We start from the raw sequence: 25743 nt of genomic DNA, 5'->3' as shown, positions 1-25743 counted from the left end.
CAGCTGCGTAGGGGGACATGATCATAATAAGGAGAATGAAGCTCAGTGACTCCCTATAGGACAAACGGTAAGTTAGTCTACATCACCAGGATGAGCAATGAAGGCAGAGATCTACAAAGTACTGATGGACACAAAAGTGAATGATTGGGGTCTCATGCTTTCCTTCATTGTAGAATTACATAAATGGCTTTGGTTACCAAAAGTGGTTTTTCTATATGAATAATATGACTCATGGCTATCCTTTTAGTAAAACAAGAGAAAAATTACTTGGGATGATATGTGCTGTTTGAGTAGAAAGTATTCTTAAGAAATCCATGGTACCCCATGACATAAATGGGACTTTCCAAATATATTTGATCAATGCTAGGGAAAACTTCGGAAAAGTGGGAAATGGACAAAGGGGAAAACTGTATATGAGACAGAGCAAAAGCTCAAGGAAGTGAGTTACTTAAATTTATGAAGAAATTAAATTCAAACAAATGGAAATTCCAGGAAATAAACAGAGGAGCAGATTCTATTTCCATAATATGATCAAAGAATAACAGTTCCCAGCTCTGAGGTTGTGAGTCCTTCAAACATGGGCACTTCTTAAGCCTCAGGACAATGGGCCCTCACATCACTGGATCCCCAATGATTCCTTTCAGAGCCCTCTTTATGTCTCTGTTCCTCAGGCTGTAGATGAAGGGGTTCAGCATGGGGGTGACCACCGTGTACATCACCGAGGCCACTGCACTTGCGTGGGAGCTCTGGGTAGCAGCAGAGCTAAGGTACACTCCTAGGCCTGTACAATAAAATAAGGAGACAACCGAGAGGTGAGATGCACAGGTGGAAAATGCTTTGTACTTGCCCTGAGCTGAGGAGATCTTATATATGGAGGAAATAATCTTAGAGTAAGAGTAAAGGACTCCAGCCAGGGGAGCACCACCCAACAGCACAGTTGCAAAATACATCACCATGTCATTAACAAAGGTGTCGGAACAGGCATGCCCAACTACCTGATTGAGGTCACAAAAAAAATGGGGGATTTCCATGCCTGTACAGAAGGACAGCCGCAACAGCATTAAGCTCTGTAACAAAGAATTGAGAGCACTGATGACCCAGGACACCAGAACCAGCAGTCCACAGAGCCGGGGGTTCATGATGACCGTGTAGTGCAGGGGGTGACAGATAGCCATGAAGCGGTCATAGGCCATTGCGGACAGGATAAAGTCATCTAACTCTGCACACAGTAGGAAAAAATACATCTGGCTGAGGCAGCCTTCAAAAGTGATGACTTTGCTCTGATTCTGGATGTTCCACAGCATCTTGGGGATGGTAGTGGAGGTGAAACAGATGTCTGCAAAGGACAGGTTGGCCAGGAAGAAGTACATGGGGGTGTGGAGGTGGGAGTCAGAGCTCACGGCCACAATGATGAGCAGGTTTCCACACACAGTGACCAGGTACATGGAGAGGAAAAGCCCAAACAGGAGGGGCTGCACTTCTGGATCCTCTGAAAATCTGAGAAGAAGAAACTCTGAAATTTGTGTATCATTATGTAGTACCATGTGGTGGAGATAACCACTAGGAAAGAAAAAAAAAAGATAAATATTCAAGCAAATGGACTTTATTTAATTATTTATCATTTATTTACTCTATACTTTTTTTCACTTTTTAAAGTTTTTATTTAAAAACCATTTTTTATTTTTATTATTTTTATTTTTTTATTATATTATGTTAGTCACCATACAGTACATCCCTAGTTTTTGATGTAAAGTTCCATGACTCATTACTTGCATATAACACCCAGTGCACCATGCAATATGTGCCCTCCTTAATACTCATCACTATTTTTTATTTTTTATTATGTTCAGTTAGCCAACATCGAGTACATCATTAGTTTTTGATGTAGTGTTCAGTTTTCCATTGACTGCATATAACACCCAGTGCTCATCACAACACGTGCCCTCCTAATACCCATCACCCTGCTACCCCACCCTCCTCTCCTTTGAAACCCTCAGTTTGTTTCTCAGAGTTCAATCTCTCATGGTTTGTCTCTCTCACTGATTTCTTCCCCTTCAGTTTTCCCTACTGTAATATTAGTTTCTGGTGACAATATAGTGATTCAACACTTCCATCCAGTGTCCAGTTCTCATCATGGCAAGTGCACTCCTTCATCCCCATCACCTGTCTCACCCATCACCTCACTCACCTCCCTTCTGGCAACTGTTAATTTCTTCTGTGTAATTGAATTTCTGTTCTTCGTTTGTCTCTCCCTCTCTTCCTCCCTTCCAGGTTCTTTTGATTTTTTTTTTAATTAAATAATTTTTTATTTCATGTTTTTAATGATATTTTTCTTAATTTCCACACATGTGTGAAATCATATGGGTTTGTCTTTCTCTAACCAACTTATTTCTTTTAGCACAATACTCTTTAGCTCCATCCATGTTGTTGCAAATGGCAGCATTTCATTTGATGGCTGAATGATACACACACACACACACACACACACACACACACACACAACTTCTTTATCCATTAATCAGTCTACGGACACTTGGGTTGTTTGCACAATTTGACTGTTGTAGCTGCTGCTTCTATATACCTTGGAGTGATGTGTCCCTTTGAATTAGTATTTTGTGTTCTCTGCGTAAATACACAGCAAAGCAATTGCTGGATTGTAGGGTCATTCTGTTTTTAACTCTTTGAGGAACCTCCCTACTGTTTTCCAGAGCACCCCCACCAGTTCGCATTCCCACCAACAGGGCAAGACGGTTCCTCTTTCTGCACAGCCTCACCAACATCTGTTGTTTCTTGTCTTGTTGATTTTAGCCATTCGGACAAATTGAGGTGATACCTCATTGTAGTTTTGATTTGTAGCAAATGGGCATTATTAACAGAGTGACATGCTACCATTTGTATTTTGCAATCAAGAAAAAGCTATTTATTTTTTGTATAGTTCTGATCCCATTTAAGTGATGTTACTTGACATCCCTGTAAGAATTCCTGTGCATTCAGCCTTTTCCCTAAGAGGGCGTGTATTATAGTTTTAATGAGGAATGTTTTCCTGCATGTAAGGAATAATGTCCAGCATGTCATCTTCTAGACAAAGAGCATAGGGTGCTGAGATAGAAAACTGCATACATCCTTTGGGTAAATACCTAAGAGTGCAGTGGCTGGATCATAGGGTAGCTCTATTTTTTAACTTTTTCAGGAACCACCATACTGTTTTCCAGAGTGCCTGCACCAGTTTGCATTCCCACCAACACTCCATGAGGGTTCCCCTATCTCTGCATCCTTGACAACACCTGTTGTTTCCTGTGTTGTTAATTTTAGCCATTCTGACTGCTGTGAGGTGATATCTCACTTAGTTTTTATTTGTATTTCCCTGAGGATGAGTGATGTTGAGCATCTTTTCATGCAACTGTTGGCCATCTGTATGTCTTCTTTGAAAAAGTATCGCTTCATGTCTTCTGCCCATTTCTTAACTGGATTATTTATTTTTTGGATGTTGAGTTTGATAAATTCTTTATAAATTTTGGATACTAACTCTCTATCAGATATGTCATTTGTGAATATCTTCTCCCATTCCACAGATTATACTACTATGTACTTACCCAAGGATACAAAAATATTAATTCAAAGGGAATACATACACCCCAAAGTTTATAGCAGCAATATCTGTAATAGCCAAACTATGGAGAAATGCTAAATGTCCATCAAGTGACGAATGGATCAAGAAAATGTGATATATATATATATATATAAATGAGATATATTATGTTAATTATATATTAATTATATATAATATAATATATAATATAATATATTATATATTATATTAATTATACCATCTGTGTGTGTATGTGTGAGATATATATATCAAGAAAATGTGATATATATCACATTTTCTTGATATATATATCTCATTTATACATATCACATTTTCTTGATATATATATATCTCATTTATATATCACATTTTCTTGATATATATATATCTCATTTATATATATATCACATTTTCTTGATATATATATCTCATTTATATATATCACATTTTCTTGATATATATATATCTCATTTATATATCACATTTTCTTGATATATATATCTCATTTATATATATATCACATTTTCTTGATATATATATCTCACACATACACACACAGATGGTATAATTAATATAATATAATATATAATTAATTAATATATTATTAACATAGTTAATATATAATTAACATAATTAATAAAACATAATGGAATATTACTAAGTGACAAAAAGGAATGAAATCTTGCCAACGATGTGGATGATGCCAAACTGTGTTACGCTAAGTGAAATAAGTCAGTCACAGAAAGACAAAGACCATATGATTTCACTCATGTGTGGAATTTAAGAAACAAAACAAAGAACATAGTGTGAGAAAAAGAGAGGCAAAGCAAGAAACAGACTCTACTATAGAGAAGAAACTGAGGGTTGCTGGAGGGAGGCAGGTGGGGGGAAGGGTGAAAATGATGGGGATGAAGGAGGGCACTTGTGGTGACGAGCACCTGGTGTTGTACAGAAGTGTTGAATCACTAAGTTCTACCCCTGAAAATAATATTTCACTGTATGTTAACTAACTGGAATTTAAATAAAAACTTGGAGAAAAAAACAGTCCATAGAACCCAGTGATGGGGAAAGAATATATATAAAAAATAAAAGTCATATATCATGTCAGATAGCAACAGGTGCCATGCAGGAATAAAAAAAAATCATATATAAAGGAGTGGATGGGGAAGGTGCTAAGTTTTAATAGGAGTTCAGGAAGACCTGCAAAGAAGGTGACATTTTAACAGAAGTTTTAACAAAAGACTGAGCAGGAGGCAGGAGGATATCTGGGGGAGGTGTGTGCCCTGCAGGGAAAGCAGAGCAAAGGCCCTGCAGAAGGCACTTACCGCAGATCTGCAGATCTCAACATGCAGTCAGTGTGGTGAAGGAATGAGCAAGAGGGAGAGAGGAGAGGTGGTGGCAGAGAATGTTGAGGACCAAGGGGGCTTTCCTGCCACTGATGGGACTTCTAGACACAGGGAGTCCTTCCTTCACGTGGTGTTCTTTGCATCTTATTAATTGTGTTCCAAGGTATTCTGTGAATAGAGATGGATCCCTTCCTAAAAAAAAAAAAAAAAAAAAAAAAGAGATGGATCCCTTCCTTATTTCCATCTGTTGGTGAACATTCTAGCATTTAAGAGTCACATATAATAATGAATCAAGGAACATTACATCAAAAACTAAGGATGTACTGTATGGTGACTAACATAATAAAAAAATTATTATAAAATAAAAAAAATATGAGTGACATATTGGAGTATATGAACTTGGGTACCATTGCCCTGAGGACTGCTCACGCCCCACAACACACATGTACACACACACACACACACACACACACACACACACACACACACAGAGTGCACTCCGGCCTCCTGGCACTATGTTACTAACACGCTTTTCTCACTCCAGCCACAATAACATTGAAAGAAATGGTGGAAGGGAAGCTGTCCACATCAGATTACCTTTACCCTGAGGAATGTGTAAATAGTACTTAAATTCTGGTTAGTAAGCTTCCCAAGAACATGGAAACATGGGCTCCATTTTAATATGATCATCGTGTGTCCTGTATTTAAAGCAACATAAGAAAGCAGTTCTAAAAACAAAGAAAGGAAAGGAATGGACACAAGGGGAAAAGAGATCTAATAAGCTCAGCGGGTCCCTGAGAGACTGTGATGAGCAGAAATCTTCCCTGGTTCTGGCAGCATTCCAGTCCCAGTCCACATCCCCTGATGCCCAGAATAATTGGCAAAGCTGGAAAAAAACACAATGTATCCAAACTAGAAGGGAGTCCTATTTTTAAGGTGTCAGGACATTTTATTATTTGATACCCCTCTAGAAAAAAATGTGCAAAGGGAATAAACCTGCAATTTACAACAGAATATATACAATGTTTGACAATAGAGGGGGATTTTTAAAGATGAAATAGTAAGAGATTTTCCAAATGATTTTCAATGCAAAACTTTTGGAATCAGACAACCAGGTTTTGAATGTCAGATCTACCACGTATGAGCAGCTTGAACTTGGGAGAGACAACCAATCCAACCCAAATATGAATTTCCTTAATCAAATGAAGGGGATAACAGCACCCATCCTCCTAGGGGGGCAGACGGTGTTCTTCAGTGTATGTAACAATCCTACAATACAGTTCCTTCATGTGGGCAAGTGAGTAATGATCACCTGTAAAGAGATGTGGCTGAGTTTTTCCTTCTACCTCACAGATGTCTCCATCCTTTCCACAGCTCTTGGCAATGAACTATTACAATGTAAAGCTAGTTAGCATACCCCGTTTTGCATATGAAACACAATTTTTTATTTGAATACTCACTGTGAGAGAAGATGCTGAGAATTGTATGTCTCAACAACTGCTGTTGCAGGGGAATAGCTACCTGCATGGGTCTGGGTCTTTCTATAAATACAGAACACGCTTAAAAAGACCACATCTTAAACAGTTCACCAAAAACAACTCCAAGCCAAATACTCTGTTTTCCTTCCCCCTTAGCTGCAAACTCCTTGGGCATGTTGTAATTTCACTGGAACCTCTTTATGTCCCCCATTTCCTTCCCCCGTCTCATCCAACTGGACTTATTGTCAACAATGATGCCTGTATTGCTGAGTCCAGTGGACACTTCTCTTTTGAACACATTACATAAATTAATTGTAATGAGTCTATCTACTTTCAGGTGATCTCAGGAAACTTTCTCAGGTTCCATTCTCTCTGATTCTTTTTTTTTTTTTTTAAGATACTCTCCTCAATAAATGTTGTTGGAAAGTAATACTCACGTGCAAAAGAATGAAGTCAGAACATAATCTTACATCACTCACAAAAATTAACTCAGAAATGGAGTAAAGACTTAAATGTAAGACATTAAGCCATATAACTCCTAGAAGAAACCATAGGGGGAAAAGCTCCCTAACATTAGTCCTGGCAATGAGGTGTGTGTGTGTGTGTGTGTGTGTGTGTGTGTGTGTGTGTGTTAGCCTTTTTTATTTAATTTTTTATTATGTTATGTTACTTACCATACAGTGCATCATTAGTTTTCGATGTAGTGTTCAACAATTCATTATTTGCATATAACACCCACTGCTCATTATAACACGTGCCCTCCTTAATACCCATCACCTGGCTAACCTATCCCCTTCCCCTCCCCTCTGAAACTCTCAGATTGTTTCTCGAGTCCATAGTCTCTCATGGTTAGTCTCCCCCTCGAATTCCACCCCCTTTCAGTTCTCCCTTCCTTCCCCTAAGGTCCTCTGTGCTATTTCTGATGTTCCACATATGAGTGAAGCCATATGATAATTGTTTCTCTGCTTGACTTATTTCACTTAGCATAATCCCCTCCAGTTCCATCCATGTCGATTCATGAAATGTGTGCTGAGCTCTCAGATTTTTTTTTCCTCTCCTGCTAGACTTTACATCCACATGGAATCAGGAAATCAAACACACGCCTCAGAATTTCTCCTCCTGGGGTTTTCAGCAAAGTAGGAGACTCAGTTCATGCTCTTTGGGCTGTTTCTGTGCATATAGTTGGTTACGTTCACTGGGAACGTGCTCATCATCCTGGCCATCTGCTCAGACTCCCACCTCCACACCCCCATGTACTTCTTCCTCTCCAACCTGTCCTCTGCTGACATCTGTTTCACCTCCACCACCGACCCCAAGATGCTCTGAACATCCAGACTCAGAGCAAAGGCATAATATATGCAGGATGCCTCAGCCAGACATTTTTTGCATCTGTGTTTGGATTCTTGGACAATGTACTCCTGACTGTGATGGCCTATGACCGCTTTGTGGCTATCTGTCACCCCCTGCACTACTCAGTCATCATGAACCCCCAGCTCTGTGGGCTGCTGGCCTTGGAGTCCTGGTGCATCAGTGTCATGGGCTTCCTGCTCAAGACCTTGATGATTTTGAGGCTGTCCTTCTGCACAAACATGGAAATCCCACACTGTTTTGTGATCTTCCTGAAGTCCTGAAGCTCGCCTGTTCTGACACCCTCGTCAGTAACATAGTGGTGTATTCTGCACCTGGCCTTCTGGCCGTGATTCCTCTCCATGCAATACTGTTGTCTTACTATCAAATTGTTTCCTCCATACCCAGCATTTCCTCAGCTGCGGGGAAGTACAAAGCTTTTTCCAAGTCTAGTTCTCACCTCTTGGTAGTCTCCTTGTTCTATGGCACAGGCCTTGGGGTCAACCTCAGTTCTACAACAACTTAGTCCTCCAGGACGAGTCTGGTGGCCTCGGTGATGTACACCATTGTCACCCCCATGCCGAACCCCTTCATCTATGGCTTGAAGAACAGGGACATGAAGGGGGCCCAGAGTAGGCTCCTCAGCAGGGGGGGTGCCTCTCAGCGTCAGGACCATCACCGGACTCTCCTGAGTAGCTGGGCACACAATATGGAGGCCCAGAGATCCTGACTTCCTCCATCCACTATTTTTATTTTTTCCCCAGGTGTACACATGTTAAAGCAGTTCTTTCCTTGGGTCTTCCTTCTCTTCTCTGTTTTTCTTCAGGTTATAACCTGGGTTCCCCTTTTCACTTTATAACCAGTCATTTTCACTTGGTGTGAATACAACCTGTTATGTCTCAGTAATCTTTGATAATGGTTTGGATTTCTCAAAAAAATAATAAGTCAAATCTCATGTAGTTAATATCTATGCTCAGAGTGATGGATGTATCCCTATTTTGGAGATGTCGTGAAAACTCATTTTACAGAGTTTTTCTATTATGTCACATGAATAAAATCAACTCAAAGATTTGCCTCTCCCTTTTTGTTCCTGATCTGATTTAATTTCTTTCCAGTCACACCAGCTTTACTAAATTTCTCTGCTCATCCACAATATAGACTCCTTGAATTTCAGAACTTTCTCTTCCCTATCTTTGAAACTGCAGTGCCTAGTACAGTTCTTGGGATGGAGTTTGTGCTCAGTGAATATTTGTTGAGTGAAAAGTAGTTGGGCAGGTGTTTAAATAGAGTCAGGACCAGAAAATAAAATGTATTGATTTAATGAAAGCTTTTGAGCCAGAAAAGAAATGTGGTGTTTTGTTTGTTTTTAGCAGTCTCTGCGCCCAGTGTGGAGCCTCAGGCAGGGCTTGAACTCAAGACCCTGAGATCAGGACCTGAGCTGAGATCAAGAGTCACCAGGTCAACCGACTGAGCCACCAGGTGCCTCAAGAAATTTGATTATTGATATGGTTCTTGATAACAAAAAATAGTAATAACACTGTGCCAGTGCTGTTTAAGTGTTTATACCCATTCTCTCATGTAGTTTTCTAGTAACGCTTATGTGATTAGTATCATTCCCCATTTATTACAGAGGAGGAGGAGATTTTGGAATCTAGCTGATTCACTCAAGGTCACAGCTGTGATGAAAAAGCTCACCCCTTCTGAGGTCTGTGGAGGGCTTCCTGATTCAGATGGTCTCTCAGGCATCAGGTTATGTTGCCTCCAGCTAAATTTTATTATAGTAACAGTTTAACCCCTAATGCATAAATGCACACTTCTAGAAGTCAGCTCCAGAACTAAGAAATGTTGTGTCTTTGAGGGTTGCAGCCTTAGAAATAAATCAAACCCTACACTGAGATTTATTAAGATTTCCTTATTGTTATCATATGGTTTCACTCATTTATGGAACATAAGAAGTAGGAAGATCGGTAGGAGAAGAAAGGGAAGAAGAAAGGGGGGGTAAACAGAAGGGGGAATGAAGCATGAGAGACTATGGACTCTGGGAAACAAACTGAGGGCTTCAGAGGGGAGGGGGTGGGGGAATGGGATAAGCTGGTGATGGGTATTAAGGAGGGCATGTATTGCATGGTGCACTGGGTGTTATACGCAACTAATGAATCATGGAACTTTACGTCAAAAACTAGGGATGTAATGTATGGTGACTAACATAATATAACAAATTATTAAAATTAAAAAAAGATTTCCTTATTGTTATAATTTCACTTTATTTGAGTGTTACAAAGGTGAGCACATTTTCACATTTATATATATTTCTTCATATGTATTCTTCCTATATTTCTGGTTTGCATCCTTGGATCATTTCTCACTCTAGGTATGTTAATTCTAATTGGTTTAAAAAAACTTTGTACATGACTACACTTCATACTTGGTAATAACCAATGTGTTCGATATATTTTCCCTAGTTTTACACTTGTTTTTAAATTTTCTTTGTTTTTGGACCTATAGGTTTTCACGAGCTGGAATCCATCAGTTATTGTTTTCAGTTCTTTTACTTCAATCTGGTTTATGCTCAGAGGATTACTCTAATCTTTCTTCTAGAAGTCTGCTATTTTCTATTTTTTCTACAAGTTCATTTTTGTCATTTTATTTTTCTACAAATTCACTCAGTTTATGACAATAAGTGGTTGGCATTAAGATAGAAATTTTGCTTCTAACTAAGAACGAATTGTCCAAATACCATTTATTTCAAAGTCTTGCTTTCCTTGTTGGTTTTGATTCTACTTTTATAATATAACAGCTTTTTATTTTATAGGATTTGTATTTTCTTCATTCACCCATCTTGACAACAATTTAGGCTCAAACTGATTTCACAATGTTTTGATAAACAGAGGTTTATTATATATTTTAATTATGAACAGAGGGTAGGTCACATTTTCAATATTGATTCTCCATTTTTCCTAGGGGCAGGACACTGATTTGAGAGGGGTGACAATATACTCAGATTAAAACATCAGTATAGGTGTGATCGTGTGCCTTGGCTTCCTGTTGCTGTGGTAACCAGTGACTGCAGACTTAGGGGCTTAAAAAGAGCACAAAGATAACTACCTTACAGTTCTGGAGATCAGAAGTCCAAAACAGGTCTCCCTGGAATAAAAGTCAATTTGTCTGCAGGGCTGCATCCCTTGGTAGAGTCTCTAAGGGGTAACCCACTTTCTTCCCTTCCCCAGCTTCTAGAGACTGCCAGCATCCCTCATCCCTGTCCCATGAACCTGCCCTCCATCTTCAATGCCTGAAGTGGCTGGCTGAGTCTTTCTCATGTCTCATCTCTCAGACTCTTATTGCTGCCTCCTTTTTCCATTCACGGACCCTTGTAAGTACACTGGCTTCGTACGGATAACCCCAGGTAAACTCTATTTTAAGGTCAGTTGATTAGCAAACCTAATTACTTCGATAACTAATTCTTTTTCTCCTGTAACCTAACATCTTCACAGGTACGAGGATTGGGATATAGGCATTTTGGGAAGGTGATCATTCTACCTAACATACCATATAACACAAATTTGCCCAAATGTATGAGAGCTGAAATCTGTTAGTGGAACTTCTAGGAAAACATGTATTTTCCTAATGAATAAAAAAATACATCCCCAAAATGATGAAATAGGTGTTTTCTCACACCTTTTCCCCAAAGAGCAACACTTTTGACAATAACTCATGGTTGAGAGCACCTTTGTGGAAGTCCAGGGATCTGATGAAGAAACTCAAGCCTGAAATTGGAGCATAATACAGTCAGCGTTGAACACACTGAAAAGAGTAAGAGGAACAATTACACTTTATCCATGTACCCTCTATCCCAACACTGCACACTCAGAGCCACAGGAGATCTTTTTGGTCAGGGACTTCTGTGGATGAATATGAGTGTGCAAGTAAGTGCTTGGCTTCCCCAGGTATGCAGGATGCTGCCAGTGACACCCGCTTCATTCCCAACCCACCCATAAAATTGTCCAAGAGGCTGAGGAATCCTGGACTCACTTCCTGTCCCAAGAGATCTTGGTGTCATAACGAGCTTAGGAAAATGTGGAACTTAGATGGTCACAATAGTTCCTGTGGATGGAGCACCTGCTCTGTTCCATGGAATTTCCTGTGAGCTCTAAAATATTACTAAGTTCTCAGACTGAAATGTTAGATGGAATTTCTCCAGTTTAGAGACAAGGGAACAAAGGATTGGTAGGTTCATTTCCTTTCCTGAGGGAAAAGAGACACCAGTAGACTAGTTTAACCACCCAAGGTCAAATATGAGGTGGGTGGGGAAACTCTGGGAGAAGAAGAACAGACCTGACTCTGATCACTGGATCACAGCCTTAACACATAAACATGAGTACAGACCAAGACGGGCAGCATCAATGACTGGGTACCAGTTACAACTGCAGAATCTTCGGGCCACCCTAGACAAGCCAAGTTAGTAGTAGCATGAACCAAGCTATGACAGTCAAAAATTTCTCCAGATATTTTCAAGCGTCCTCTGGAGGAAAAAATCATCCCTGGCTGAGAACCACTGGCCTATCTTGTTGCATTCTAACCAACACACATCAGTTCGTAAGGATCCAAGTCATACTTCCAGGTTTATCACTAAACCCTTCCAAGTCAGATCTCTACAAATGTGTATTGAGGCTCGTAATTTTACGGTCCTCGTAGAATAGCTTTTGCACAAAAGTTCAAAGTGAGACAATTCATATAAGATTCTAAGCTCAGCCCATGGTGCATTAAAAGGTCTAAATACATCTCTTATAATTAGCAAATGGTTTAAAAGTCAAGGACTAAATGTCAACTTTCAACTTGAATTAAAAACACAAAAGCCCTAATTGATTTGTCAAAAGACTTATGAACCAAAGGATTGTTGTACCTGTGTTTTTATAGCAAAGGAACACACATTTGCTTATTGGAGAAGGAAGAGCAATTTTCTTGAACTATCAGGAGTTGTGCTCCCACCACAAGTCAATATTTTGGAGACCCAAGGGGCATGGTCAGGACAGGTTTCCTCAGTCTTAGATTTGGAAAAAAAACATTCACTCAAGTCTGCAGAAAGTTTCAATTCTTGGAGCTCTGGAAGGCAGGCAAGTTTGGGGAGGAGTAATAAACATTGGATGTACCTGGATTCTAACCTGGTCTCTTGGGAACAGAGAATCTACAGGAAATAATTCCATTCAGTGCAGATACATTCCCATGGGGAGATGTGCTCAGGGGTTGGAATAACAATAGGATACGTGTCTAATGAGTAAGGATAGCGAACAGACACAGCAAACATAAGGAGCTGTAAATATCCCCTCTGCTACAGCCCCTGGGCATGTTCAACCTTCAGCTGGAGGAGACATGGTTTTTGTGTTTGGATTCCTACGTCTGCTGGGGGACCCATGCTTCACTCCTTCCTGCTGTCCTGTCTGGAAACAGAGTTTCAGTCTCCATCATCAACCATCCAGGGAGGAATTCAGACCTCCACATAGAGAACTTCCTCTCAAAGATCACATCCTGGTGAGTCTCAGGGCTCAGCAGGTATTTCAGGAAAGGTCAGAGAGAATGGAAGCTGAAAGTTTTTACCTGAGGTCACCTGAAATCTTAAGCAGCTTAGCCAGAGCCACGAGATCATTTATGGTCAATTTATTTAATATTTTAAACAAAGAAATGTCTGTGCACTTAGCGATACAAGGATTACTGTTGACAATAAGTGGTGGGAATAAAAGTCTAGTTGAATGAGACTAAAGAAGGAATGGGAGGTACTGTCTTCCAGGAAAATGTAACAGTTCCAAGGAGATTTGCAGTAAAGGGAAATATGAAAATAGACTATTGGGTGTAGAGGCAGGTGCAGTCCAGTGAGGGCATTTAAATATATTTTTTGAATGGGGTATATTGTAGCACGTTCTGTATTCACTAGAAAGATCCAGACCTGGATTCTTAATTCTAGGAAACACTGAGGATTGCTGGAGGGAGGTGGGTGGGGGGAAGGGGTAACTGGGTGATGGGCATTAAGGAGGGCATGTGATGTAATGGGTACTGGCTGTTCCATGCAACTGATGAATCACTCAACTCTACCTCTGAAATGTGAATTAATTGAATTTAAATAAAATCATTTTTTTAAAAAATTAGAGAAAGTCCAGACCAATGGAGGGAGCCACTACCTTGCAACTGCTGTTTTTGAGACATACATCTCACAGAATCCTCTCTCACATTAGGTATTCTCTTAAAAGGTTTACTTATTGCACATTCAGGCGTATGCTAAAGGGCTTTAGTTTGCACTTATTTCACTCTCTGGAGGCAGATTATATTTTGGGGTTTATTGGCCATTTACTTTCTCTATCCCAAGTTGTCTGTGCAAGTTCTTGCTTTGTGTACTGGGGTCTGCGGGTTCTAATTCTTGTTTTTGTTTCTTTGTTCTTCTTGTCAAATCATTTTTTCTTCTGTTTGATTGCACTCTTTCCAACAAATAATTACAAATGTTTAAGCCAAGTTTGCGACTTGCTGTTTAATTCTTGTGTGTATGTACAGATCTAGTTGGTAGGTAGTATGAGAGTTTATAAATTTGAGCGGTCAAATTTATCAGTCGGTCATATTTTGTCCTCCCACCTATTGCTTTTTATGTGCATTGTCCTAATAAACTTTCTTTTGTGTGCATTGCCCTCTAACTTCACACCTGTGCCTGCTGCTTACTGCTATCTTTTGCCTTTTCTGATTAGATCTATTTTCTGAACTAGCACTCATCTTCTGCCATCCTGTGCAGCACATTCTTTGGCATTCAACTTACATCTTTTTAACAAGCATGGATGACTCTACTTATGTTTATATAGGATAAAATTATAATTTTAGATGCTGCTTCCTGCACTATTTTAGAAATCATTTATAATGATAAAATTATAAATAACAACTTATGTTTTCTTTTTCTTTTCTTTTTTTTTAGGTTTTTGCCCATTTCATTTTGATTTAGAGACCTCGGTTAATGCGATGAGCTTATTGTTATTTTCTCTTTTCTTGCTAAAGATAGCTTTTTAAATTCAATTTTGATTAATAAGGTTGTTTTGAATCCACTGTGTTTATCCCGGTTTTCTTTTCCCTGCTATTCTTTTTATTTTACAAAGTCTATCTTCTAAAAATGTGTTTCTATCTAAATGCACACCTTTATGAAACTGCGAAAGTGAATGAAGGAGGTAAGGTCCCTGCTCCCTTGGATCTTATGCTAAATAGAGAAAGCAGAGTGGATGACATAAATGTGAATGTGACTGATGTCCTCAGTGATATGCATGTGAAGGAAGGAAATAGGGTTTGTGGCATGTCTCCCATTTTATAGAGTATATTGTAGGGATGCCAACACATGTGGGACAAAAATCGGAAACAAGTAGAGTGTGTCCGTAGGGTTTGTCAAGAAAGAGATTGAGGGTCGCCCGGATGCCCTGCTGCTTGTGTGGTTCAGGGTCGCCCGTTCTGCACAAACGTGCACGTCCTTCACACTCTCCCAGTGACCTGCAAGGGAGCTCACTTATAGTCACTTGTTCATAAAGTCGTTGGAAATGAATTTGAATCACAGAATGATCATGACTGTTCTCCTTAATGTCAGATCCTGTGCCACAAATAAAAACAGCACATGTTCTAACTGCCTCAGGTCTGTTCACTTGGGTGATTGTGTCAGTCAGCTCTTGCTGTGTAACAGGCTGTCCTTGTCAAATGGGATAGCATAATACCTTTACAGTCAAATGGAATGGTATGCTGGGGAGTGTTTCTGATCTCTTATTTTGTTCTCTTATTATTTTTGCTGGACATCAGGGGTGGAAAGTTGCCAAAACAAAAGAAAATTTTTCTTCCTCACAGTCTCTCATGGATCATATGAGCTTATGGTGAAGAAAATAGCCATCCCCATAGGGAGCCCCACTTTATTTTTCCATGGGAGGCTTAAGAATTGGCACTTCTGAGAGCCATTTCTGCACTTTGTAGGGGAAAGATCACTGATCTGGCCTGCTTGCATTGGATCCATTCCTAACATAATCAGGATGGTGGGTCTGAGAAAGACGGGGGAATAACACAACCCAGGAGGCCATGGTGTCCTCCGTGTATGTGACTGTAGAGTGTGAGCAGTCCCCACAATGGGGTGCCAGGACTCATAAATCCCAAGGTGACACAACACAGGGGCCAGAACTCGATCAAGAGAGATCACTAAGAAGGGGATCTGGTTCAATTCAGGGGATGCCTTTGCAACATGATGAATGCAGTGGGAGAGGCAGTGTGGACAAGGAAGTCCCTGTGCCTTGAGGGTTCAGAGGTAGCAGAGAGGGCACTTCCCTCCTCAGCATGTCTGACAGCATCTCTCCTCAGTCTCCCTCTGGCTCATTCCCCTTGCAGCACTGACTTTGCTGCTTTGACTTGAACATTGGAAACAAGTACCTTCCTCAGGGCCTTTGCACTGGCCATTCCCTCTGCTGGGCACACACTTTCCTCATAACCTTGATCTACCTGCCTCTGTAATTTGAGTTTTGTTCCAATGTCATCTTGTTTGCAGAATTGGCCTAAATACCCATGAAAATAGCATGCTGTATTTACTCTATCCTATGCATTAACTGTCACCATATGAAATGCTACTTAATTTTATTATTTTATTATTTGCTCCATCATTGAATTGTAGGGACCTTTGTTCTTTAGCGTCCTATATTCCTTCCATAGACAATGCCTAAAACACAGTTAGTACCCAGTTAATATTCCTGAAATTTAGGGGGGTTTCTCAGTAAAACTTCAGAATTCAAGACCCATAGGGAAAAGAAGTGTTGGAAGAAAAATCAAACAATAAGATGACATAGGGGAATCCCCTAGAGTGGACCATATCCATACATAAAATGTTAAAATAAATTTCTGGACTGCAAAATATAAAATGTACCATTTCAAATTTGTGAGTAATGCAAGATTGTATGAAAATTAGTCATGATATTTCCCTCTTTCCCAAAGTCATCTCCACCACATGGAACCAGGAAATGATACAGAAATTTCTGAATTTTATCTTCTGGGATTTTCAGAGAAACCAGAACTGCAGCCCCTCATATTTGGGCTTTTCCTCTCCATGTACCTGATCACTGTGTTTGGAAACCTGCTCCTCATCCTGGCCGTCAGCTCTGACTCCCACCTCCACACCCCCATGTACTTCTTCCTGGCCAACCTGTCCTTTGTAGATATCTGTTTCACCTCCACCACCGTCCCCAAGATGCTGTGGAACATCCAGACTCAGAGCAAAGTTATCACTTATGAAGGCTGCATCACACAGATGTACTTTTTCCTACTGTTTATCGGATTGGACAACTTTCTTCTGGCTGTGATGGCCTGTGACCGATTCGTGGCCATCTGTCACCCCCTGCACTACACGGTCATGATGAAACCCACCTACTGTACACTGCTTGTGCTGATGTCCTGGATGATGAGTGCCCCGAATTCCTTATTACAAAGCTTAATGGTATTGTGGCTGTCCTTCTGTAGAGAGGTGGGACTCTCCCATTTTTTCTGTGAAATCAATCAGGTAGTCCAACTTGCCTGTTCTGAAAACTTTCTTAATGACATGGTGATGCATTTTGCAGCTGGATTGTTGGGTGGTGCTTCCCTGGCTGGGATTCTTTACTCTTACTCTAAGATTATTTCCTCCATATGTGGAATATCATCAGCTCAGGGCAAATATAAAGCATTTTCCACCTGTTCGTCTCACCTCTTGGTTGTCTCCTCATTTTATTGTACGGGCCTAGGAGTGTACCTTAGCTCTGCTGCTCCCCAGAGCTCCCACGCAAGTGCAGTGACCTCGGTGATGTACACGGTGGTCACGCCCATGCTGAACCCTTTCATCTATAGCCTGAGGAACAGAGACATAAAGAGAGCTCTGAAAAGAATTGTTGGGGTTCCAGTGATGTGAGGGCCCATTGTCCTGGGGCTGAAGAAGTGCCCATGATTGCAGGGCTCACACCCTCAGGGCCTGGACCTGCTATTCTTTGATCAGGCTGTGGAAGTAGAATTTGCTACTTCCACATATTTCATGGAAATTTCCATTTGTTTGAATAATTCAACTTCTCCATACATTTAAGTAACTCACTTTATTAAGTTTCTGCTCTGTCTGATATAAACAGTTTTCTTCTTTTTCCATTTTCATATGTCCCCAGTGTTTTCCCCAAACTTGGATCTCAAATACCAGGGAATTTCTCTATCTTGCAAAGGGCAAGTTGGATTTCTTAAAATACTTTCATTTCAGGGGCTCCTGGGTGGCTCAGATGATTAAGCATCACCTTTGGCTCAGGTCATGCTCCCAGGGTCTTGGGAGGGAGCCCAGTGTTGGGCTCCCTGGTCAGCAGGGAGCCTGCTTCTCCCTCTCCTCCTTGCTTGTGCTCTCTGTCACTATCTCTCCCCAATAAATAAATAAAATCTTTAAAAACCACTTTCATTTCAAATGACTTATATCATGCCGGGTAAATTTTCCCTCAATTTCCCAAAGGAATATTGCTGACTTGTATTCTTCATATGGACGAAATTACACTTGGCCACTAAGCCCTCCACATAACTTTATTGTGGATGAAAATACAAAACCAGTTTTCACCTTGAGTCTGTCAATCTTTTCACATCGCTACCTTCACTCCTCTTCCTGATGATGTGGACTCTAACCTTGTTCTGTTTACATCTCAGGCTCCTGACAGGGATGCTCAGGCTTGGAAAGCCGGGCCACTCCCCTGGGCCCCTGTGCTTGTGGATATTCCCACTGATGCTTCCCTGACCAGAGCCTCTGCTGTGGCTGCACCAGCCTTTGGGTTCTCACTGTGACTGCAAGACAGGCCTCAGCAGCACCATCAGAGAACTCTAACAAAACCAGGTTTACTATTCACAGGTCCTGGAAGACAGAGGCAGAGCAGTCTGGGAGAGAGGGGGCTGAGATTCAGAGGGAGCGAGAAAGGCCACAACTGGGAGCCCTGCTTTTGTTGGGGTCCATGAGCAGAGTGGCTAAGGCTTACTAGGTTCACTCTTCAGTGACAGTTTTAAAACATAAGAATGAAATTCTGCCATGGAGAGGGGAAGTGGGGTCACTCATGACAGTATGGAGGTTACCCAGGGCTTTCTGAAGAGTACTTCATGGCTGGGGCCACCTGAGACCTTATGTGATAATAGTGTCCCACACCTGACAGTGTGTTTATTCAGCATGGTTGTCCTTGAAATGGATGCCTTAGAAATCAAAAGCTTAATTTCTGGCAATCACTCTACTACCATGATACTGTGGGTTTTTTTGCTTTTTTTCCTTAATTTAAAAAAATTAATTTGTTTTTAAATTTTATTATGTTATATTAGTCACCATACAATACATCATTAGTTTTTGATGTAGTGTTCCATGATTCATTATTTGTGTATAACACCCAGTGCTCCATGCAATACATGCCCTCCTTAATACCCATCACTGAGCTAATCCATCTTCTCACCCTCTTCCCCTAAAAGATATTGTATTTTATAAGTAATCTTGGTTTATTCTATTATTCTCCTAGGTGTCCAGAATACCTACCACAGCTACTGCCAAGCACTGATTAGCGAACGTATATGTCCCGTGGAGTCTACCCGGAAAGACATATTAGAATAAATAGAGTGACCTCACATGTTCTCAGTGTCAGAGATGACCGTTAACATGAAGATGCATTTTATTTGGGTTAATGCCCAGTAGTGTAATTACTGGACCATATGATACTTCTATTTTCAGTTTTTTGAGGAACTTCTATTCTGTTTTCCACATTGGCTGCTCCGGTTTGCATTCCCACCAACAGTGTGCAATGGTTTCTCTTACTCAACAGATTATACAACTCATCACCATACAATTCCACTTGATACCATAGACATTATAGCAAACCATGTGCTTTCAGGATGGCTTATTACGCAGCAACATTCATAATCATTCTGTTATTCAAGTTTATTTCAGATAACTTTTAAAAATTTCTGGTAGGCACATCTGGGTGGCTCAGTCAGTTGAGCTTCCAACTCGTGGCTTTGGCTTAGGTCATGATCTCAGGTTCATAGGATGAAGCCCGACTTTGGGCCCCAAGCTCAGCTAGGAGTCTTCTTGAGATTCTCTCTCCCTCTCCTTGTGCCCCATCCCACTTTCTCTCTCTCTCTCCCTCTCTCAAATAAATAAACAAATCTTAAACAAAAAGAGGGACTCTAACGAAGATCCTTTTCTGGCACCAAGAAGACTTTGGAAGGACATGCATCTTTGTGGAGAATAAACTGTGGACCAGAATCATGTAACTCAGCAGGAATTTACACTCTCTGTGTCCTGCAGAAACCTTTTGCTTTTAGCCCAATGAGACTCGTTTTTGGCTCTGACATCCAGGACTGGAAGAACGTAAATTTGTTTCTTCTAAGCCCTCAGTGTGATAACTGTGATAGCACCAATAGGAAAGTGACAAAGCCATTTCTCTAATAAAATTATCATCGAAGAATCTGAATTTAAGCCTCTCAGGTAATTCACTCAGTTTCCTTGGGTAATGGCCCTTTGTGTTGAAAAGGCCCTTCTACCTTAAGTAGAAGAAAAAATCTAAAAAAACAGTTTGGAGATATTCAGCCCTATTAGCTGGTATAGAGGAGTGCTCCTTGCATAAAGGTCAATGTGGTTCTGTCTTTGAGACCTCTGGGCATTAAGATAGGAAAACGGATACACTGTGTACAATAAGGCCACCTATTCTCTAATTTTTTTGTCTAAATTTCTACATTCTTAATATTTCACGTGAAAGCAAATGTTCATTCTTTTAATTTCTTTACCCTACAAGTTTCTCTCAAGCTTCCTTTCAACACAATAGGTAGGTTATATTGAGTTATAATGAGGGTTATGAGCCTGCTGAATGTACATCTATGCATGTGAGTGCGTTTTCTTGAAATTAAAATGTATATGAATATACAGACATTTACATACACACAGCCCTCAGTCTTGAACATTCTTTGGACCCAACAAAGTATTTCCACACATTTCATCTAACCTTACAACATCTTTGAAGTTATGTTTATGATTCCACATTGCCTTCAGAAGAAAACAAAGGCTGGAGGGATTACACCTTAACAGTTGCATAATGAAGTAGTAAGAGCTTACTGTGCACCTTTGGGAGCTCTATGGAAATGGAATCAGGCAACGTGTTCTCATGCTTTTTCAATGACTCTTTCAATTCCTAAAGTTATACACTTTAAATATGTACAGTGTATCCCATGTAATTTTACTCCAGTAGATTAATTAGAATTTAGAAATTCTAGGGGTGCATGACTCAGGGTCAGATCTGGAGCACAGGTAGCTAAGTCCCACCTATCGGGGTTGGAGAGCTCTCGTCCAACTGTGAAAAAGCAGGGGGATGTTAAAATAGTGGAATTAAATTAAGACAATTAACCTTTGTTGAAATCATTTTTCGTAACTAGAAGAAGAGCCTACATATACAAAAGGAGTAAAATGACATAAATTGGTTCAGGACAGAAGAGCTCTACAGCCACACACCTCAAGGATGAGCCTTCGAAATGCAAAGTAGAGATTCACACCTGAGTAAGGACTCATGAGGAGCACTGCAGAGATCAGAACCACTCCCTAGCCTGCAATCCCCTTCGATAATAAAGATGTTACATTAAGCCATTTTATTTTAGATGGTTTGTATGCAGCAATAGCTAACTGACATAATAACGAAATCAGGCAGATCTCATAGCATTTGTAATAATCTGATTCTTTTAAATCTAGGCATTTCTTCTGATACTTGAAATTAGTTTTCATGATCACACTGTTCTTCAAGTTTATCTGTTGTAACTATATTAAAAAATGACTCCACTGAGGCCCCTATGAGGTCACATGGAAAGATTGGAAGGACATGCATGTATGCACAAAACTTCTGACTCTGGGGGCACCTGGGTGTCTCGGTCATTAAGTGTCTGCCTTCGGCTCAGGTCATGATCCCAGAGTCCTGGGATCGAGCCCCACATCAGCCTCCTGCACTGGGAGCCTGCTTCTTTGTCTCCCACTCCCCCTGCTTGTGTTCCCTCTCTCGCTGGCTGTGTCTCTCTGTCAAATAAATAAATAAAATCTTAAAAAAAAAACAAAACAAAAAAACAAACAAAAAAAAACTTCTGACTCTGAATCACCCCTGGACAGGAATCCAAGCTTGCTGGTGAGTCATCCTGTGGTTATGAGGATCACATATAATGGATGATACTGATATTGTTCTTCCATTGCTCCTCTCCTCTAGTGTTTATGGCAAATTTTTGAATAGTGGGAGATACTTCATTTAGAGAAATTGAAAGGATCATATTTATATATATATCACTGGAATTTTCAGTCAGAATCCAGAATACAATTTAAATATAAATATAGGGGTGCCTGGGTAGCGCAGTCGTTGAGCGCCTGCCTTCGGCTCAGGGCATGATCCCAGGGTCCTGGGATCGAGCCCCACGTCAGGCTTCTCCACTGGGAGCCGGCTTCTTCCTCTCCCACTCCCCCTGCTTGTGTTCCCTCTCTCGCTGGCTGTCTCTCCGTCCAATAAATAAATAAATCTTAAAAAAAAATAAATAAATATAAATATAGTTTGATATAAATATAGCTTATATTTTATATATAGTTTATATTTATATATTTATATATTTTATACATTTATATATTTATATATTTTTATATTTTATATATAGTTTATATTTATATATTTATATATTTTATACATTTATATATTTATATATTTTTATATTTTATATATAGTTTATATTTATATATTTATATATGTCATATATAATTTATATATATAATATATAAAAACTATATGTATTAATATAGTTTATATTTATATATTTATATTATATTTTATATATTTATATTTTTATATTTATATATTTTATATATTTTTATATATAGTTTATATTTATATACTTAATATAAATATAGTTTAATATAAATATAATTTAAACATAAATATATTTATAAATATAAATATATTTAAATATAATTTAAATATAAATATAAATTTGAATATAATTTAAAACCCCAAGCATGCCACCAGTCTTTCATGTTAATGAATACATAAATGGACCCTGATATTCCATAATTCAATGACTAGATGACATGCCTAAGAAAGAAATATTTTGCATAGGAATAAATGTATGATTTAATATTTTGCTTCATCACCTTTAAAGTCAAGTGTGATTCTAAGGCCATATTAAGTCAATCAATTTTTCCCATATTTGTCTTTCTGTGTAGTTCCACTCAGAGACATGTATTTTATTATCATTTCTTTTGCCAGTGACAATGGAGGCATGGTTAACAACATGGTTACAGCTGTGTAACAACAGGATCCTAATGTGTAGAAAAATCCCCAGGATCAGCTGTAACCTCCCGTATGTCGAAGTGCATTCTCGGGGAGAGCAGTAAGGCAGTGATGTACAAAGCAATGATGTTCACAGGGGTAAAGCACAGGGCTTTCAAAGGTTTCTGTTTTAAAGTTATATAAGTAGCTCTCGTGGCCAAGAGTAGATTTTCCATAGGAATTGTATTCAGTCAAAGATGAGAAAAAATACTCACTATGGTATATTTTATTTCAGAAGAAATTATTCTTAGCATATTCATGTAGTCCTTTGAATAAGTGAGGATTTTCAAATATTTCACATTCCAGTGTAGGAATGCCATTGAGAGAGTAGCAAAATGACAAAGGGAAAATCTCTCGGATAACAGAGATATCATAAAGCTTAATAAAGTTAGTTACATCAATTATACAGAGTGGCCAAAATTTTTTTAAAAATTTCTATTTTTTTAAAAAAAATTCAAGAAAAATATAGAAGAGGTCTGTTCCACTTCCACAATCTAATCAAAGTATCTCAATATTTGGCGCAGGCTTTGGGCTCTTGAATCCTGGGCACTTCTTCAACCCCAGGATGATTGGCCCTTTTAGATCTGACATGTCAGGGAATCTCATCAAAGCCTCCTTTATGTCTTTGTTCCTTAGGCTGTAGATGAAGGGGTTCAGCATGGGGGTGACCACCGTGTACATCACTGAGGCCACTGCACTTGCGTGGGAGCTCTGGGGAGCAGCAGAGCTAAGGTACACTCCTAGGCCTGTACAATAAAATAAGGAGACAACGGAGAGGTGAGATGCACAGGTGGAAAATGCTTTATGCTTGCCCTGAGCTGATGAGATCCTTAAGATGGAGGAAACTATCTTAGAGTAAGAGTATAGGATCCCAACAAAAGGACCAACAACCAGTAACATAGCTGCAAAATATATCACCATGTTATTAAGAAAAGTATCAGAACATGCAAGTTGTATCATCTGATTGAGTTCACAGAAGAAGTGGGGAATTTCCACCTCTGTACAGAAGGACAGCTGCAACACCATGGAAGTGTGTAACAAGGAATCCAAGACACTCAGGATCCAGGACACCAGAACCAGCAGTCCACAGAGCCAAGGGTTCATGATGAGTATGTAGTTCAGGGGATAACAGATGGCCACAAATCGGTCATAGGCCATCACAGTCAGGAGAAAGATTTCTAATCCTGTAAACAGTATGAAAAAATACATTTGTGTGATGCAGCCTGCATAACTGATCACTTTGCTCTGAGTCTGGATGTTCAGCAGCATCTTGGGGATGGTGGTGGAGGTGAAACAGATGTCTACAAAGGACAGGTTGGAGAGGAAGAAGTACATGGGGGTGTGGAGGTGGGAGTCAGAGCTGACGGCCAGGATAAGGAGCAGGTTTCCAAACATAGTGATCAGGTATATGGAGAGGAAAAGCCCGAATAGGAGGGGCTGCAGTTCTGGTTCCTCTGAAAATCCCAGAAGCTGTAAATTTGAAATTCCTGTATAGTTTCCTGGGTCCATGTGGTGGAGATGACTAACAACACAGAGGAAAATAACATGATTAATTTTCACACAAATAGTAATTGCTCAAATTGTATAAATGCAACAATTTGTATTTTCCAGTCATGAAACTGATTTCAATATTTTGCGAATTGATCTGGGGCACTTGAAGGGATCCCCATGTCCTATCTGTTTAGCAATTTCCATCCCAACATCAGATGTTCCCAAAAAGGTCAGGTATGGCGCGGTTTTAGTAAGAAATTATTTCATACATTTGAGGAATATATAGAATGTTGACCATGTTTCAGAAATTCTAGTCATAAAGTAGAGGGTGCTGAAAAGTGAAAGTCCTACAATCACTGATGGTGATAGGTTAGAAGCATATATAAAGATTAAATAATCGTAAGTTGGAGACAGATGCTATGAAGAAAACAGAAGCAGGTTAAGGGAGAGAGTGGATGGGTGTTATGATGGGTATTCTGTCAAGACTGGCTGAGAAGGTGACATTTGAACAGAGGCCTCATGGAAGAGAGGGTAGAAGATAGGTGGTCTTCCTGGCAGAGGTGACGGCTGGTGCAAGGGCCCTTAGACCCTGCTTCTGTCAGAAAATCAAGGGTCAGAAGGAAGCCAGCGTGTTGAGGGGAATGGCCAAGAGGGAGAATGTTGAGAGGTGGTGGCAGTGAATTTTCCAGAACCATGTGGCTTCATAGCTGCTTAAAGTTCAAGACACGGTACTTCCTCATCCACACTATGTACCTCTTCCACTTTATGATCTTGTTTCAATAGTGTCCTGTCAATTGAACATCCCACCTTAGTATCCTCTGTTGAGCTTGGCCTCTGTATCATAAGGGTCACCTTGTAATAGAAGCACCCATGTATCCCTGCTCCGAGGACTCTTCTCACTTATCAAGTTTCCTGGGCCCATGTGTACACACACACACACACACACACACACACACTTCACAAACATAGAACACCATGTCTTCCTGGTGTGTTACTTCTTTGTCCTTCTCACCTCTCCCCCACCTTTCCAACACACTGTTTAGTATGTGAATGCATACACATATTACCTTTCCCATAAGGAATATAGACATAGCACCCAGTAATTCCTATTCATAGCTTCCCAAGGACAAATCATCTTGGGG

The 25743-nt window shown here is 39.9% G+C and overlaps 3 protein-coding genes and 1 pseudogene across 3 annotated transcripts; 2 read left to right on the top strand and 2 right to left on the bottom strand.

Annotated features, from left to right (window-relative positions):
* Positions 1 to 611: 611 nt before the first annotated feature.
* Positions 612 to 1565, bottom strand: LOC123792306 (olfactory receptor 7A17-like). The gene has a single exon (XM_045797476.2). It carries the CDS (start codon positions 1542 to 1544, stop codon positions 612 to 614), a length of 933 nt encoding a protein of 310 aa, XP_045653432.2. The 5' UTR covers positions 1545 to 1565.
* A 5925-nt stretch (positions 1566 to 7490) lies between these two features.
* Positions 7491 to 8490, top strand: LOC123792299 (olfactory receptor 7C1-like; annotated as a pseudogene).
* Positions 8491 to 16743: 8253 nt separating this feature from the next.
* LOC123792305 (olfactory receptor 7A17-like) lies at positions 16744 to 17682 on the top strand. The gene has a single exon (XM_045797475.2). It carries the CDS (start codon positions 16750 to 16752, stop codon positions 17680 to 17682), a length of 933 nt encoding a protein of 310 aa, XP_045653431.1. The 5' UTR covers positions 16744 to 16749.
* Positions 17683 to 23608: 5926 nt separating this feature from the next.
* LOC123792298 (olfactory receptor-like protein OLF4) lies at positions 23609 to 24625 on the bottom strand. The gene has a single exon (XM_045797468.2). It carries the CDS (start codon positions 24617 to 24619, stop codon positions 23609 to 23611), a length of 1011 nt encoding a protein of 336 aa, XP_045653424.2. The 5' UTR covers positions 24620 to 24625.
* Positions 24626 to 25743: the final 1118 nt, after the last annotated feature.

Source organism: Ursus americanus, chromosome 14 (assembly GCF_024610735.1).
Source record: "Ursus americanus isolate L20-20 chromosome 14, mUrsAme1.1.p, whole genome shotgun sequence".
NCBI lineage: Eukaryota > Metazoa > Chordata > Mammalia > Carnivora > Ursidae > Ursus > Ursus americanus.
Note: the sequence above shows the minus strand (reverse complement) of the source record. Positions and strands in the feature narration are given on the sequence as shown.

Bases quoted from the DNA above. Each gene is read 5' to 3' on its own strand.
- LOC123792305 (XM_045797475.2), top strand. From the start codon at position 16,750: ATGGAACCAGGAAATGATACAGAAATTTCTGAATTTTATCTTCTGGGA.
- LOC123792306 (XM_045797476.2), bottom strand. From the start codon at position 1,544: ATGGTACTACATAATGATACACAAATTTCAGAGTTTCTTCTTCTCAGA.
- LOC123792298 (XM_045797468.2), bottom strand. From the start codon at position 24,619: ATGGACCCAGGAAACTATACAGGAATTTCAAATTTACAGCTTCTGGGA.